The sequence below is a fragment of the Pleurodeles waltl genome, chromosome 5 (assembly GCF_031143425.1).
Source record: "Pleurodeles waltl isolate 20211129_DDA chromosome 5, aPleWal1.hap1.20221129, whole genome shotgun sequence".
NCBI lineage: Eukaryota > Metazoa > Chordata > Amphibia > Caudata > Salamandridae > Pleurodeles > Pleurodeles waltl.
Genome location: NC_090444.1, coordinates 1,731,238,226 through 1,731,255,151, shown reverse-complemented (window position 1 = coordinate 1,731,255,151; position 16,926 = coordinate 1,731,238,226). Strand labels below are relative to the sequence as shown.

The 16,926-nt window shown below is 43.4% G+C and overlaps 1 protein-coding gene across 2 annotated transcripts in view; it reads right to left on the bottom strand.

Moving 5' to 3' along the window:
- LOC138296715 (cytochrome P450 2K1-like) overlaps positions 1-16,926 on the bottom strand; it is a 271,693-nt gene that overhangs the window by 110,719 nt on the left and 144,048 nt on the right. For both annotated transcript variants that reach the window (XM_069236115.1, XM_069236113.1), the window contains exon 6: positions 12,801-12,942. In XM_069236115.1, the coding sequence (XP_069092216.1) occupies positions 12,801-12,942 (142 nt within the window). The remainder of the gene's footprint in view (positions 1-12,800; positions 12,943-16,926) is intronic.

Sequence of the window (16,926 nt, the reverse complement as noted above, 5' to 3'; positions counted from 1 at the left end):
ATTTTAAATGTCTGTATTAAGTACTGTATATTTGACATTTTGTGATAAAGAACATTAGGAGTTCATGTAATTTTGCTTATTAAACATTATTTTCAATCTTCTGTATTTTGGATAGTACTATCAATAAAGACATTGTTTTAACATTATAAGTGGTTGATTGATGATGCTTCCAAATACAAAAATATAATGTCACTTTACTTTGGGCATGATATAGCAAAACGTAAGTGTGGTTTTATCCACATCACTTCCTCACAGTCTCTATCTCACCCAAAAATAGCTGGAAGTTTTCTGATCAGAGTCTGGCAGCCACCCTTTTTCCTGCTGGATCCAATGCTTCCCCCTCTTCTGGGGCTGAGCATGAGCCTGTCATCCCAGTTAGGCCTTCCTTGCTGTCACATTTATGGCTGCTCAGTTGGTTGAAGGCTTTCGCCAGAGGGCGCGCAGAATCCACGGTCCTAGATGTTTGTGTTGCAGTTGTACCTGACGGTGCAGGTCCGGAAAATTATATCTACAGTTTGGCTGGATTCTTGGCACGAGGTAAGGATAGGGGTGAGTCTTACTGGTGGATGGGATGTCAAAGCTCAGGACATGCAGCAGTTGGGTTTTTCTTGGCACAGTGGCTTAAGTCACCCCACACTCAGTCACTTGGCACAGAGGCTAAAGTCAGACTGCTTTCAATTATTTGGTGCAGCAGCTCCAGTAGGACTATTGCAGACAACTCCAGGCGTGGTAGTAGGCCATGCAACGTCTTTATTTGGTTGACCAGGAATTGCAAGAAATTCCGTAGCCTACAGACGGTGGTCTGCACAGATTCCTCTCCATAGTCCTCTGCTCCTGCAGACCCACTACAAAGAGGTCACTCTGACCTTACTGCTCCTGGATAGTCATTCCTCATGCAGCGTTGGCCAGTTTCTCCCTCTCTCAGCAGGCAGGCTGGCTCCTAGGTGCGCAGGGCAATGGTTATCCCTTGCCGCAAGGTGGTAGACCTCAGATGATGCACTCTCATATCGGTTCTGAGAACTCTATATAGGCCACCTAATATGTTGCATATCCCATAAGGCTCAACAACATTTCCAACATAAGGCATTTAATGAAGGGTGGAATTTACATAACAATGTAATATGACTTTACAATGGGCTTCTCCCCCTAGCTTACATTATGTGTTTTTCACTAGGTCTCACAGAAAACCCACACTATTAGGCCTTTGCCTTTTATTGTAGAGTAGCTGCTTGGACAGATGTAACCAGTACAGTGCATATTATTAATACTTGGACCTTGGAGCTAGATCCATGTTTTACATTTTTTTTTTATGGGAGTAAACTCAAGAGTGGCTGCTGATTTACACTGTGGATGTTTTTCCCCAATGCCATATTTGGTCATAATGTAGTCTCCCAGATGTGGCTATTTCAATGTCCTTTTCACACTGCTGAAAAACGATTTAATTTTCCCATTGGAGAATATATCCAAGATCAGTAGGCAGCCACGGTCTCTACACGTAACAAAACAGCATCAGCTCAGCGCTGGAAAGAAATTAGAATTGTAGGGGCATATATGGCAAGAGGAATATAATCAATTGAAGTTATGGGTTTAGAGAAGTGAATAAATGTTAATATACCATTTGTTGATGTGGAGAGGTACACATAATGAGCTTGATTCACAAAGGTAAACTTAGACCTGAAGTCTAAGTTTAACGCTGAAGTCTATAGGCCTGATTCCCAAAGGGCCTCTGCAGTTGTGGCAAAGGTCCTGCAGTTATGGTGGGGGTCCCGTGGTTTTGGCAGGACCGCCATACTGCAGTTTCTCATTGCAAACATCCCACCACGACTGCGGGACCCCCACCACGACTGCGGGGCCTCCACCACGACTGCGGAGACCATTTGTGAATCAGGCCCCAAGTTTAGCCCTGAAAACTAAGTTTAGAACTGAAGTGTAAGATTAGACCTAACGTCTAAACTTAGACTTCAGGTCCAAAGTTGGACTTTAGGTCTACGTTTACCTCTGTGAATTAGGCCCTTAGTGATCTATCCTTCTTGTGTTTCCATAAGAACTCAGTGAGACCTGCCTACAATCATCCTGCCCATGTGTACCTGTTGGAGGTGAGGCCCTGGCCAGGCAGAACCTATTCACTCACGTCATGGTTGGGTGATTACACTCACTGTATAACCTGCGCTCACCCTTGGGTAGCTTGGTAGAGAGCAGTCAGGCTTATCACAGGGGCAATGTATAAAGCATTGGCACAACACTACCACACAACAATCACACTGAGAATTATAAAAGAGACTTCACCCAAGGTGTATGTAAATAAAATGTGTGTTCAACACACACATTAATTAACACAACATGAACATCAAGTAAATCTGGGCATCAATCGCATTTAGAAATATAGCTAGTAGTACTAGGCCCAACTGTGTTAACATGACATTAACAGCATGTACACGTGAGAAAAAATAATAGTTTCCCTCTCAGTAAACTCATGTGGTGCATCTACGTTGGCAGCCCAAGACCCACCCAAACGATCAACCCTATTCAATACCAGATTATTCAGGATCCCGGGAAAAAGGAGGGGGGCAAAAAAGACAGAGGCCCTCATTACAACCCTGGCGGTCGGTGTTAAAGCGGCGGTAATACAGCGAACAGGCCGGCGGTAAAAAAAATGGGATCACGACCACGGCAGAAACCCCCAACACAGACAGCCACTTTAACACACCGACCACCACGGCGGCAGCAACAAACACCCCAGCGGTCCCCGCCAACAGACTGTCCACGATCCTCCGCCATAGCTCCATCTTCCTAGCAATGGAAGTCTGCTGCACCTGTGATCCAAATAGCTGTGGCTCTACCCGGGTGATTTCCTCCACCATGACCCTTAGCTCCTCCTCTGAAAACCTGGGGTGTCTTTGGGGTGCCATGGATGTGGTGTGAGTGATATGTGTGAGAATGTGTGGGGTGATATGTTGTGGTGTATGCTGTGATGTGCGTGAATGGTCTATGGGTGATGGTGTTCTGTGCCTCCGATTGAGTGGGTGCTTCTGGCTTGTCTCTCTCTGCTTGCTATCTTTTTTTTCACTGTAAGGGGTTGTGGGTAATGTTGGTGTGTGTTTTATATTGATTCGGTGTGTGGGTGTGGTGTGTGTATGTGTGTCAGGTGTGTGTATTTGAATTGTCCAATGTGGTGTAGTTTTGTGTGTGTGTATTTTGAGCGCAGCAGTGTGTAACAGTAATGGTTTACTGCGCCGCGGTGATTCGTGGGTCATGATGCTGTGGGCGTATTCCTGTTGGCGTAACGGTGTAGGTTTTGCTATCGCCAGTTTATCACTGACTTTTGGTCTGGCGGACTTGTGTGGGTGTCGGTATAGTGGCAGAATTCTCAGTGTGGATCATAATACCTGTGGCGGAATACCGCCCGGTCACGGTATGTTGGCTGCCGTCAGAACGGCGGTAGGCGGCATTTACCACCAGGGTTGTAATGAGGGCCCGAATGTCTGATTAGGCAACAGTCGACAAATGGAGGTTTGGCCACAACTTGTGAAATTCACTCAGTGGTCTCTAAACCAGTCTTCCAGCGTGGGCCCCGGTTTGCAAAGGGGTACCTGCCCTGCCTTCTGCCTACCACCTGCCCTGCCCTCTGAAGGATGCTCTAGGAGTAGCCGCTGGCCTACTCAGGGTTGGCCAAGGTGGGAGAGATGCCACCCCGAGCACAGGTGCACCAGTGCCTTCACAGGCCTGCACTATCAGGCCTAATACACGTTGGTTAGGCTACTTTGTTGAGTGGCACACCCAGTGCAGCATCCCACAAAGCAGTAGTGAAAACACACATGGTTATTCTTCACTCCCTGGGCACATGTGCCCTGGCACATGCACAGGGGCAGGCTGGACAAAAGTTTTAAGAACACCACAAAGGTGCAAGTGCACCCATACAGGCCTGTTGTGATAGGCTCAGTATATATATATATAAACACCAATGTGCACGTGTGAACATACTGGCAAGCTGTGCCAGACTCGGTATATATATGAAAACACCAATGTGCACATACTGGCATGCTGTTCAAGGCTCAGAAATTATATATGAAAACAGCATTGTCCAAATGTGCGCATGTTGGCAGGCATGTGCCAGGCTCAGTATGTATGAGAACACCATTATGCAAGTGTACACATACTGGTAAGCTATGCCAGACTCAGTATATACATGAAAACACCAAGTGTGCACATCCTGGTAAGCTGGGGGCAGTCTCTCTCTCTCTCTCTCTCTCCCTCTCTCTCTCAGGCCTAATACACATCGGTCAGGCTACTCTGGTGGGTGGCACATAGTGCAACATCCATAAGTGGCCAGGGCCATACCTGCCCTTGGTGTGTGGTGACCTTTTTACTGGGCACTCCTGGCTATGGCACCTCAACCAATTATGTCATGTTTTGACATGGGTATTAAAGGCGCGTTTCCCCTTCCACTGCAGTGCCCAGAGGCTTAAAGCCATGTAAAGAGAGTCAGCAAAAAAACAGAGGAAAAAGGAAACGTTTCAGGGAAATCGCCTAAGAAGGGCCATGTCCAACAGTACCCATATTTCATATGATGTCCTAGCGCTCCATTCCAGTATGACATTGAGCTGGACAGCCTGGAAATAAATCTTATGGGCTGTGAGTGCCAGATCCCCTGCTTGTCTAGGGTGGTTCAATATCTTAAAGACTACCAAAGGACACATCCTTCTCCAGATACATTTCTGAAGCAATCCCTTTATGTCTGTAAAATAGCTACCTTGAATGCTGATTACTAAAAACTGATAAAGATATTGAGGTCTGGGCAAGACATTTATTTTAATTTTAATATTATAGGTTTTTTTCATTGAAGAGAGGATTAGTGCTACTCTCAGTGGAAATCCTTTTTCAAGGTAGTTAAAAGAAGCTCATAGTTAAATATACAGAATAATTCTAGACTAGGTGAACACTCCCTTTAATTATATTCTCTGTGTCTTACGGTCTTACCGGAGGTTAAAACTCAGAGTTGCCAATTTGGACATATTAATTTAAAAGTCTGTCACCTTTTCAAATTCAGTTAGCGGTATTTGTAATTTGGAGATGGATTACGGTGTGGAAGTTAGCGTTCGAGGCTCGTCATCGGCAAATCTATTTTTTTCATGCCCATCAGGACCGTTGATAAGACAATTCAGCTCTCTGCTATTAATGTGGAACCATTTACAGATGTATTGAGAAAGGACAGAGAGTAGGGGCAAGAGTGCACTTGACATACCCCTCATTCCAGAGCGAAAGTGTTGGAGGTTCCACCATTTAAAAGCATTCTCTAGACAGGAAACCAGTATCCTGCCATGGTCACAGCCACAAAGTATTGTCCTAAACCCGCTATCCCCATGATTTTAAAGAGAAAACGCCAGAAGGCCTTGTTGAAAACGTTCTCTATCTGTAGTTTTACCATGCAGTTGGAATCAATTTATTTTTAGCCTTTTCAACTAGATGGACCACTCATCTATTATTACCATGGGCCTGTCTGTGCTTCCTAAAGCCTGTTTGGTCAGGTAGACAAGGGCAGGCAGGACAGGCTCCAATCGTACAACCAAAATTTTGTGTATAATTTCACATCAATGATTGAAAGTGCTATTGGCCTATGAGAAGCACACATTTGAGGATTAAGGAAATGTTGGTTTCATCCATTGTGGGTATGACCTCAGGATCATGTAACCAGCATTAGTGCTAGGGCACCAATACTGCTGAAAATGTTTTTGGAATCCTTCCATTGACCCACCTGGGCTAGGTGCCTTATGTGGTTTGAGATCTTTTATATATATCAGGGCTTCTAAGGCCTCACATTGTTCCATCGTCAGCCTAGGAAGATGGCATATCTTCAAATATGTGTGTTGGTCAGCTTCTGGAGAGTGCTCTGCTTTGTGTTGTTGGGTGTGAATAAAGTCATAGAATGCTTCCATTTTATCCTCTTACATGAATGCCCTTCCCCAAGTTAACAGTCTTATTTCTTCTATATAATCCTTCTCTTGATTATCCTGCAATAATAGTGCCAGTCAAAGACCTACTTTATGCCCATGTTTGTAGCTCAGATTTTGTAAGCGACGGATGCAGAACTCAGAGTTATTCGTAGCAATTGTTTTAAGTTTATCTCTAGGTCTAGGTTTTCTCGTAGGTTTATGGAAAGGGGCTTTCTCTATATTTCCATTCCCCTTATGAAGCTTCCCTTCAAAGTGTTCCTTTTCTCTTTAGCTCCCTCTCTTAACCCCTGCCACCATTCCTGTGCAGTCACCCAGATAATTGTCTTAAAGGCATCCTAAATTTCTGCCGTTAAAATACTGCCTATAAAATTAGTTTAGAATTACTCCTTATTTTGCATCATTAATTAGTGTCTTACTACAGAAACTCCGAACAGGGCATGAGGTAAGTGTGATCAGAGCCTAGTCTGAGATGACAATGTTAAAAAAATCTTATAACACCTCATTATTAGGAGACGAATAGCACTGGCCATGCCGTAATCAATCTTGGAGTAGGTTTTATGTGAATTCAAATAGAATGAATATTCAAATAAGTTACTTTCCTCCAAATGTCTTTTAGTCTGGTCTCTTAGGGAGCGCCTTTTAGCTTCTTAGAAAAAGCTCCAATCATATGTGGTGCTATTTCCTCTACTATACTTTGCAGCATCCCTTCTGATTTGAAGTCCACCAGCAAAATTATGTCACCTACCACACATTTCTCCGTACTATGTATGAATTTAAGTAAATAATTGTATTTCCACGTGTTTCGTGTACTCTCATTAGCAATGGTGACTTTGCTTCCCCTCAAGCAGCACTCGAAACATTATGGCCCGTAGTTTTTCTTTTTGCCGCAAAACTTTGCTAACGCAGTTTTGAGGCAAAAATATTAACACTGGCTAATGCCATTTCTTAGGGCCATCTTAACGCCATATTTATACAATGGTGAAAGATGGTGCTAAGCAATGGCTAGTGCCTGGTAAAAAAATGCTAGCCGGGCAGGGATGGCATTAGGGAGTATGGCGCTAGTGGGTCAGAAATTACATTAGGCTGGTTAGTGGCTAAATATATGCCGCTAACCAGCCTAGCGTCATTTTCTGACGCACAAGCAGCCACAAGCATAACTCCTGTCAAAGTGTAGACAGGAGTCATGGCCACCACCCCAATGGCCATCACAGGGGACCAGTGTCCCCTGGACAAGGCCATTAGACCCAGTGCCAGGCAGGAGGCCCCATGCCAGGGGCCCCCAATGGCACACCTAATAATTAAAAAAAATATACTTACATCTATTTACCTGGGATGGGGTCCCTCATCCTGTGTTGTCCCTCTGGTGTGGGTGGGGGTGTTCCTGGGACTTGGGGTGGGCATCATGGGCCCATTCTATGGTGTTTGACCTTGGAAATGGGTCCACAGCCACCTTAATGTCTGGTCTGACCCAGGTGTTCGATAATGGCACTAAGCAGGCTTAGCGCCATTATCTGGGTCCGCTTACTCCGTGCACGTGGTCTCTGCGCCACAGTATAGATACGGCATAGGGGGTTAGAGTCATTTCTAGTACGGGAACGCCTATCTTGTATCTCATTGACGCAAGGTGGGTTGGCGCACTCTAGAAATGGCGCTAAGCCCATAATTTTTACGCTAGACGTGTCTAGCATCAAAGTATAAATACAGTGTTAGGTTTGTGCAAAAACAAGTATAAATATGCACCTATTTATCTACCTTCCCTGTCTTTTTGCTGGGGTAAGGGCGTAAAGTGCACAGACCCCAGGACGAAATTTTTTACCCTATTATGTTTTGCATTAGCTAATCAGTAGAAGGTCTGAAGGTATTGCTGTGTTGAAGTCTTGACTCGTCTGATCTCATCAGGTGTTTTTTGAAAATTTACTACATCATGTCTCCCATCCCAAATGAAACACCATATCTTTGCTCTTTTGTTTTGTGCATTTAGGCCCCTTATGATCAATTATATAATCCATTCATTATCATAGTCGCAGTGTTACCAAATGTTACCTGATTGCTGTGTCAAACTATTCCTCCGAGTATACTCCGTGTAACCCCTTCAATTTGTGCAAATAAAAGCAGCTTATGACAATTTCTCAACATAACACTTCCAACTTACCCTTACTAAATTTCTGGTGCATGTGTTGAACTTTTGATTCTACATATTCCCCTTTAATCCGATTGGTGATAAGCATTAGTTGCTCTGTCATATAAAGAGTTAGGCCTAATCCACTCCTTTGGACCCCTTTCTCACAGCTGCACCTATTTGAAGTTCAATAATGTCCCAATGAAGCCTTCAAGAGATTAAGACTTTGCCCCACACAATAGTCTTCTTGCCATAACATCACCAATTAGCGACAGGTTGTCCCAATAGTTTGGATATCAACTAAGTCATCCTGCCTTCCTTTAGATCAAACACGTCAGTGACTCGTTCTGAAATCTGTATTTGGGAATAAAATCGCAAACTTTCGTGATCTGTCTCTTCCTGTAGTGGATTTGTTTGTTCACCTCACATTAGTTTTGTGAGAAAACACACAGGAAGAAGCACATTGCCTTTATGGCCAGGGGGTCACCCATGTGTTATTCACACTGTATTGGAGTGGTGAGCATTTGATCACTCACTTCCTGACCTGTTTCAGTTGGGTATTAAACATCTGAGCTGCCACCAACTTGCTTAATGTTTGATTAATTTTGTTATAGTATTAAAAAACAAAACCAGAAGGGTATGCCCATCTGTAACATACTTTTCCTCTTTTTAGGGTTGAGGGCGCAAGCGTTCTGGTCCCTGTTGTAATCTCTCTGTGGGCTTTTTACCACGCCCATCGGTTGCATTGGTTTGTGGGCTGTCCTTTTAAAATTCGCTTGATTTCATTAGTGAAAGGCATGCATACGTCATGCCTTTTCCGGTGTTTGGCCCTCCTCAAGAGCACCGACCAACTACTGAAAACATATGAGGCTCCATGTTTTCCATATGGTTTCTGGACTACTTTTTCTTTTTATTTCATAGGCAGCGCAAACTCGCTGGGCAGTAATCGAGCCGTTTCATGACTACCAGTTTAATTCTATTGTTTATCCTAGCGCTCCTTTGAGAATTCAAGGTTTTACATGGCGTGATCACGCTCGTTTTAAAAAAAAAAAATTTCGCCCGTGGCGTTTTGAATTGGCTTGCTTATGTCAACTGTTTTACTTTTCATTTTCAATTTATGTGGCAAGAAAAGTTCAGTTAGGAATTTTCAACGCTAATAGTTCTAACTCGTTTTACATTGTTCCCATGCTTTCATGAAAGGATTTTAACTTGAATTGACGTGAAATTGTGCAATGTGGAATAATAGAGTAATGTCAGGAATTTTGAGTAACAAAAACATGAAATGCCAGAAATTACGCTAACCTATTATTTATCAAGCGTACATGATTTCTAGACTGCAGCGGTTCACAAATGTCTTCTTGTTGAATTGTTATGAGCAATTTACAGATGAGTGCAGTTTGGAATATATGGTTTAAATTCTAGATACTGCTAAACATAATGAATGTGTCAAAAATTAATACAGTCCCTCAACTGGTGGATTAACATTTCTTTCACGGAATAGCAGCTCCTGCTGGTGTTTTGTCTGTACTTCACAATTCAAATGGGTACTAGTCAAAAATCTTTTTGCTCATAATATATGTAAATGTAGTAATCGCTCTGTTAATGACAAATTGTGATTGACATGAACTCTAGTCACCAACATTATAAAAAGCAGACCTTATATATCTTTAGAAAGTGAGGCAAGGACTCTGAGAAAGTGTCGCTTTTGAAGCACAAAAAACATTTTAGTTACTTCGTGGGTAAAGCAGACTCCAAAGATTAAAGGCCTGAAAGACCGTTAAAAGGAAACAATCACACTGTAGAAACATGTAGCATGTTATTCAATGAAAAACAAACACTTTGTTTGGAACGCTGTACATAAAGTTCTACATAAATTTGTGTGAGACCAAAAAAACTGCAGTCCACGCTTTAATTAAAATGGAGTATCCTGCAGCCATTGAGAAGCATGGGGCCTATCCTTTGGTCTATCAGCACCCAGGAAGCCAAAAAATTGGCATGATCAGTGAACACAAACCCTGCACCTTCCAAGCTCCGCACTCCCAAGCCCTTCCGTGTGTTTGGCAAATGGTTATTCATACCATTAAGCTGCTCTTGGGTCACTTTTAATTTGTCCCCGGCCATCATGCTTTTTATAGTGGATATTAGTTATTATTTAAAAAAAGGAACTGAGTTAATGACAATCAACACATGCATTAAATGCTTTGAGTGTGGTACACATTCTCGAATATGTCCCTGGCCATCATGCTTTTTGCAGTGAGTATTTCTTATTTTTTCAAAAAAAGAACTATGTTAATGACAATAAATGCAGTAAATGCTTTGAATGTGTTACATATTCTCAAATACTGACAAGATCAATCCAGCTGTCGTTTTTAGGTTTTGACCTGTTATATGTATTGTGGGCTTTTAACCACACCCATCACTTTCACTCTTTAGTGGGCTTGCCTTTTATAAATCCTTTGTTATCATATGTAAATGCTTTATGTTTGTCCATCCTTGGGCAGTTTTGTTACTGCCTTGCAAACTGCCTGTTACAAGGATAATTGCATGATTGGCGATACGTTTGACTGCGAGCAAACTTCTCTTTCTTATTGTGTCTCTCTTTCACGCTCATAGCATGGTGCTACGCATCAGCTCGCTTATGTCAACTGTTTTACTTTTCATTTTCAATTTATGTGGCAAGAAAAGTCCAGTTAGGAATTTACAACGCTAATAGCTCTAACTCGAGTAAATGTGAGACCCATTGCATTGCAAATTATGCAATTGTTTTGCAATTGGTCTAAATTGCTGGTGCTGCCAAAGCATAGTTGGGGTTACATCCTGATATACAGAACATTCAAAGGCTTTAAACCTTACTTATTCTTTTTGTCATACTGCCCTCATGACCTGCTCCTTAATCTGGAAACTGTTAAACTGCACAAGAACTTCTCTGGGTTCCTTTGCCTCTCCTGGTTGACTTTGCACAGCTTCTGCAGTTTGTTTTGTATGTCAAGAGCCTATGTAATTCTGTAGTGCAGCAATATGAATCCCCGAGTTGGCCTTTACACCTCAAGCCCTTTATAGATGTTCACCTCTATTTCTTCTCTGAAATTACTTTTAAAAGACTGGACACTAGAGAGAGCTGGACCTCTAAGTAATGCCGTTTCATTAAAATCTGCGGAAGACCCCGCGGATGACTGAAATGTTGTAATCTGCAAGAGCGCTTGAAAGAAATTTAGCATTTTCTTTTCTTTGCCTGTGCGACATGTGCAATACCTATAGTCTTCACTCAATATCTGCTGTGTCTGGCCTCCAGACACACAATACAGGGTAATACAGAAACCAGCCACTTTGGAAGCAGCCGGACCAAATTAACCTCCCCTGCCTCTCTGACCAACCTCTTGCTTCGGGTGGGCAGACGTGCACCCCAGCTCAAATACTCTTTGGGTGTGGGACTCCTGCCTTGAATTGGACCTTCTATAGCCCTCACACTACTCATCAATGTCCCTTGGACTTCCAGCACCATGTCGCTCAGTCTCAACAGCACAGATGCATGTTTTGCTGAAGTTCTTTTGCCCGGTCCTTCTCCACACCATACAAGGCGGGAAGGTGCCATTTTGTAGGGATGATTGTGCCTCTTTAATTTATTTGAGTCACCAATCTGCTTTGCTCACATGTGACTTCAGAGAAATGCCTCATCCATCTGGGGCTTCCCTCTGCCATATGTTGTGCAAACCAACGTGGAGTCACTCTCATTTATCGTGGTCATCTTGGTCAGGGCCATAGCCATGCCCCAATCCCCATTTTGGTAAACTGCTCATGCCTGCGTTGTTGGTGATGTCTATCTGTCAGGCTTTAGCAGCTTATCCTGGGACAGAAAATTAAGCATGAGCATTCTGCTGTGGGATCACAAGAAGAAGATACAAAGCATTTAGAAAAAGTAGATGAATGGTATTGTTGGCTTGCTTACCACTGTCTGCCTGCAAAGTTGCCTGGTTGGGCAGTTCACTGAGTGTTTGTGTGGATCCAGGTTTTTGGGATTAATAGGAACCCCATGTATAGCAAATATATTTAAATATGGGCACTGGAAGTTATAATCCATGAATGACTTACCAGGAAGCATTGCTTGTTGGATTGTGCAATGTAATGCATGTGCTCTCAGTTACTGAAAGGGGTGAGTTATTAGCCTTCACATACACCATGTTGTTTTACACCTACTCATGTCTGCTTTCACACTTTGTTTGATTGAATGAGCTGGATTCTTCCACTTCTGGTGTCTTGGATTTACTTTCTTTTTCATGTTTTGATAGCATTCGACTTTTGGCACTGGATGGGAGAGCATGTAATGCCCCTTATATGTCCCTCATATGTCTGTATCTCGTTTCTACCTTTGACTCCCACCCCTTCTCTTTATGTCACTCCCCATGTCTCCCGGTCACCCTTCAATCTCCTTCAACCACCTGCTGCTCTTGCCCCCTTTTCCTTATTTTCTCAATTGTGTGCCCATTCTTAGCAGGGTCCTTATTGATCTAAGCTATTCTTGCACCCTCCTGCTTCTCCCTCCACCCCTCCCTGATTCTCTAACAATGACTGTGTTCTAGCCCCACACTGCCTCCTTGCATCCTTACTTGTTATTGCAATGCTTTTCTTCAAATAAAAAAAGCAAACTCAATGTACCATTCTTTGTTTTTATGTATAGACATTAGTTTAAAAAGGGTGAGTACAAAGTCAGTATTACATTTTCAATTACTTACTTTGAACATCCGGGTATTTCATCATGAGTAACATCCCCCAACGAAGAGATGTGGAAGTGGTCTCCATTCCAGCTACAAACAGGTTTCTCACAACACATTTTAGGTTCTTGTCATGGAAGTACGTGTCCGGATTAGATGTTTCCTAGAAAGGGAGAGGTATGTGTTAATCTGTTATATATTTATTAGCTAATATAGATGTGTGGTGCCTGTAACAATACATCTTCGTCAAGTCCATTGTATCCCATTTTCTAAATAAATAATCTTATTGTTTTATAAGTGTAGTGCTGCAGTTTGTGGGGAGACAGTCCTTGTAATAGCCAACCCATTTCCCAGGCTTTTATAGAATGGTATATGCAGTAGATCAGGCATGTCATGCTATATGCAAAGCTCCTAACCTTGGTAAGAGTCAAACTATACTCATAGAAGTCCATTCTCTTTTTGAGAGCTGGGGGAGGATGTAATATCATTGGTTTTGAGGTTAGATTGTAAAGCATCAATCACGTTTTAGAAAACTAAAGAATTTGGGTTCTGGGTACAGAGAATTCTGGAGTTACACAAGCATCATTCATATCAACAATCCTCAAACTATGGGGCCAGCATTTTGCAAACTCCAAACATTGGATGGTAGACCAGCACAGTGGGAGAAAAGCCCAGGAAGGAAAAGAAAATGATGGCAGAACACTTAGGGGCATAGTTATCATTTTATCACGTAGCGCAGCAAGTCACCTTGTTGTGCTAAACATGATAGGGAAAGGGGAGGAATGCATCATACTTAATGCTCTACGCTGCACTCCTGGCTTTTGCCGCCGCTGATGCACAATGTGCTGACTAGCACCAATACAGGCATCCTTGCACTGTGGTACAAAGGTGCCTGCGCTGTAAGCAGGAATGTTTTTTTGCAGGACGGGACACTTTCCTGCAAGAAAACAATCCCCTCAGGCATAATCCCTGTTCTGCAGCACACAATGAAAGGGGAAGTAACAAGGAGAAATAAAGGTATTTCACTTTTTACGCAACACCCGGGTAGGGTACTACTAATGGTAAATCTGGATTTGCACCAAAAACCATGGGTGGATGCGTGGGAACACCCATACTCCACCCTTGGAACACCTTTCCAGGGCAGAGCAATGTAATGCAGCAATTTTGTGCTGCTTTGAATTGCTATAGGTTTATCAAGCAAGGCAAGGCCACAGAAGGTGGCCTTGCTTGGCTTGATAAATCTGCCTTAAGAGTTGCGTTGCTCTTACACCACGTTCCGTGGTGCAAGAACAACGTAATTTCTTTGATAAATATGGTCCACAGTGAATGGAAATGCGGGTATGGGTGTTGAGCTGGGGAAGGAGACTAAAGCTAGGGTAAGTAAATACGAAGATGATTACGAAGGTAGCAGCGCCAATCAATGCCACATATCAGCAGAAGGAAAGCATGGTGTGATCTGTGCCCAATGATACAGTTTCTTAAGATGTTTTGAGTACCTATGTTAAATATCAAGCTTAGCAGACAAACTTTTTGGGGAATTTTTGGGAATGTTTTCCATCCACACACTACATAGTCAGCTTGGCAGGTAGCATGTTATCTAATCACGAACAACAGCCTGAGCCAAAGCTTCCTTAAAGGAATGTAATTGACTGGAAATAACAGATCTGCCTACAAATAGCTAAACCTACCTGTAGCTGAGACCTAAAACTGAACTGTAGAACAAATTAGTTTACCACTCATCAGAAAATACATTACTGTGCTGGAATGTTAATTTCTGGCAACATCTCAAGAAGCAGCTTGCAAACACAAGCACTTATTACATTAGAAAGAAAGTATGCAAGAAATTGGGTTACTGATTGAGGGGGAGTGAAACCCTACTCAAGCAGGAACAATGATCTTGTTCTTGACCTTGTCAGGGTGATGTTACAAGCAAATCCTAAATTAACCTGAGGTCAACCCTTGGGTAGCGTGGCACACAGCAGTCAGGCTTAACTCAAAGGCAATGTGAAAAGTATTTGTGCAACACTTCAAACAGTAACACAGTGAAAACACTGGATAGGATAACTTGTAATAAATAAAACAAGACCAAATCAATAAAATCCAATCAGTAGAACTAGAGATATGCACTTTTAAAGATTTAAGTGAAAATAGCTCCAAGAGGCACAAAGCGCCAACTGTGGATATCTGGGTGCGCCGGACTGGGCCAAAGTCACAAGTTCAAGCCAATCATGATGGAGCATGGGTCAGCTTACAAGGACCCAGTTAAACTCAGAGAACAAGATTATCTTAAATCCTGGCTGAGAAAAGTTGTGAGGTCCCACGTCAGGGAAGCGTCTTGCTACGGAGGAAATGTGTGTTCCTGGTTGGAGATGTGTTGCATAGCATCGGTTCCAGAGATCTGCAAGGCTGCGATGCAAGATCCTGTGTTGTCACAGAGGAAGCCGTCAACAAGGGAAGCTTGTGATGCGAAGTCCTGTGTCGAGTACAGGCTGGGTAACAAGGAGACTGCTGGGTTTGTGATGCAAAGTCCTGCGTCATCGTCGAGGCTGCCATCAACGAGAGGCTTGCGATGCAAGGGCATGTATGGGGATGAGGTGCGTAGTGGCAGTTCCAGTGACCCAATGGGCTTGGAGTTTGATGCAGAGCCTTTGTGCTAGAAGAGTCCTTGCAGCAGAGGTGATGCGTCAGTCCTGCTCTGGGTTGCGCCTCACAGCAGAGGGGATACCCCTGTGCCGCTGAATCCACAGATGGGCTGGCAGAGCACCTTCAGGCCCACTTCCAAAGGTCCAGGACTGGGGTAGCACCACTTGGCAGGGTAGGACTAACATTTGAAGAGTCCAGGTGCTGGTTACAAGAGACTAGCCCTTGGAGTCACTCTGATGGTCCTGGATACAGGTTGCAGGTCCAGTCCTTCTCTCCGAGAAGAGGGCAGCAAGTCAGCACAGCAGGCATCAGCCTAACAAAGTGGTAGCCCTTTCAGCAGCACAGCAGTCCTTCTTCCTGGCAGAATCTTCCACTGGTCCAGAAGTGTACTGAAGAGTTGATGCCTGTAGCCGAATATTTTTACCTGGTGCCTCCTTTGAAGTGGGAGACACTTTGAGAGGTTTCCCTTTGAAGTGCACATGTTTCCTGCCTCTTCTGTCCTGGCTTAAGACTAACTACAGGGGGATATGCAATCCCTTGTGTGATGGAAGAACACAGACTATTTAGGCTGTGCCTAACTCTGCCCTTCCATCTTGACAGGCTGGGCCCATCCAGACACACCTAATCTCTCTATTATGTGTTGCTATTAAGGAGAAATACACAAAGACCAATTGCCAACTACAACCAGTCATGTGACTCTTAACTCTTTCGCTGCTAGACCTTTTCCCTTCGCAGTGCTAAGCCTTTTTTGGCTGTTTGGGGTAGTTCGTGTTTAGGCCTCCATAGGTTTTTGTCCATTTAAGCAATTCACGTCAAATTTGCATCCTTTGTTTTCCAAAATACCGGGGATTCAAAAGGTACCCAGGGGTTGTGGATCCCACTGGAGGTTACCAAGAAATTAGGCAAAATATAGCTACATTTTAATTTTTGGGGGGAAAATGGGAAAAAGTGCTGCATAAGAAAGTGTCTGTTCTTTTTCCTGCAAATGGCACAAACAGAAGGTTTATGGTGCTAATATCACCATCTTCCGAGCTTTCAGGAACATGCAGACTTCATTCAGAAAATCAAATTTTTTAACACAGTTTTGGAATTGTACTGAGAAGTAGCCCATTTGTGAAGGCCTGGGTGGATACCTGAAAGCTATACATTTCTGTGAACTGGACGAAATACTGAAGTCAGCAAGGAGTCATTTGTGTAGATCCTTCAAGGTTTTCCCAAAGAAACTAGGGGCTTGATTTAGATCTTGTTGGTAACGGTCCCATCATTGACCTTTCAACTGAAAAGTGCCCGCCACCGTGATGGTCCGCCTGCTGTATTTGGAAGTTGGGAGTCCCAATGACAAAAGCCTGCATTTGAACCACCATCTCGGCAAAGGAATCCCATCTGCCATTGATAGTGCCATGAGCAATAGTGGCTGATGCAGGACACCAGCTACACTTACCGCCGAGCAGAATTGGATCTGCCTTTCCTCCAAGGAAAAAGTGGCGGTCCGACCTCCAAGTCT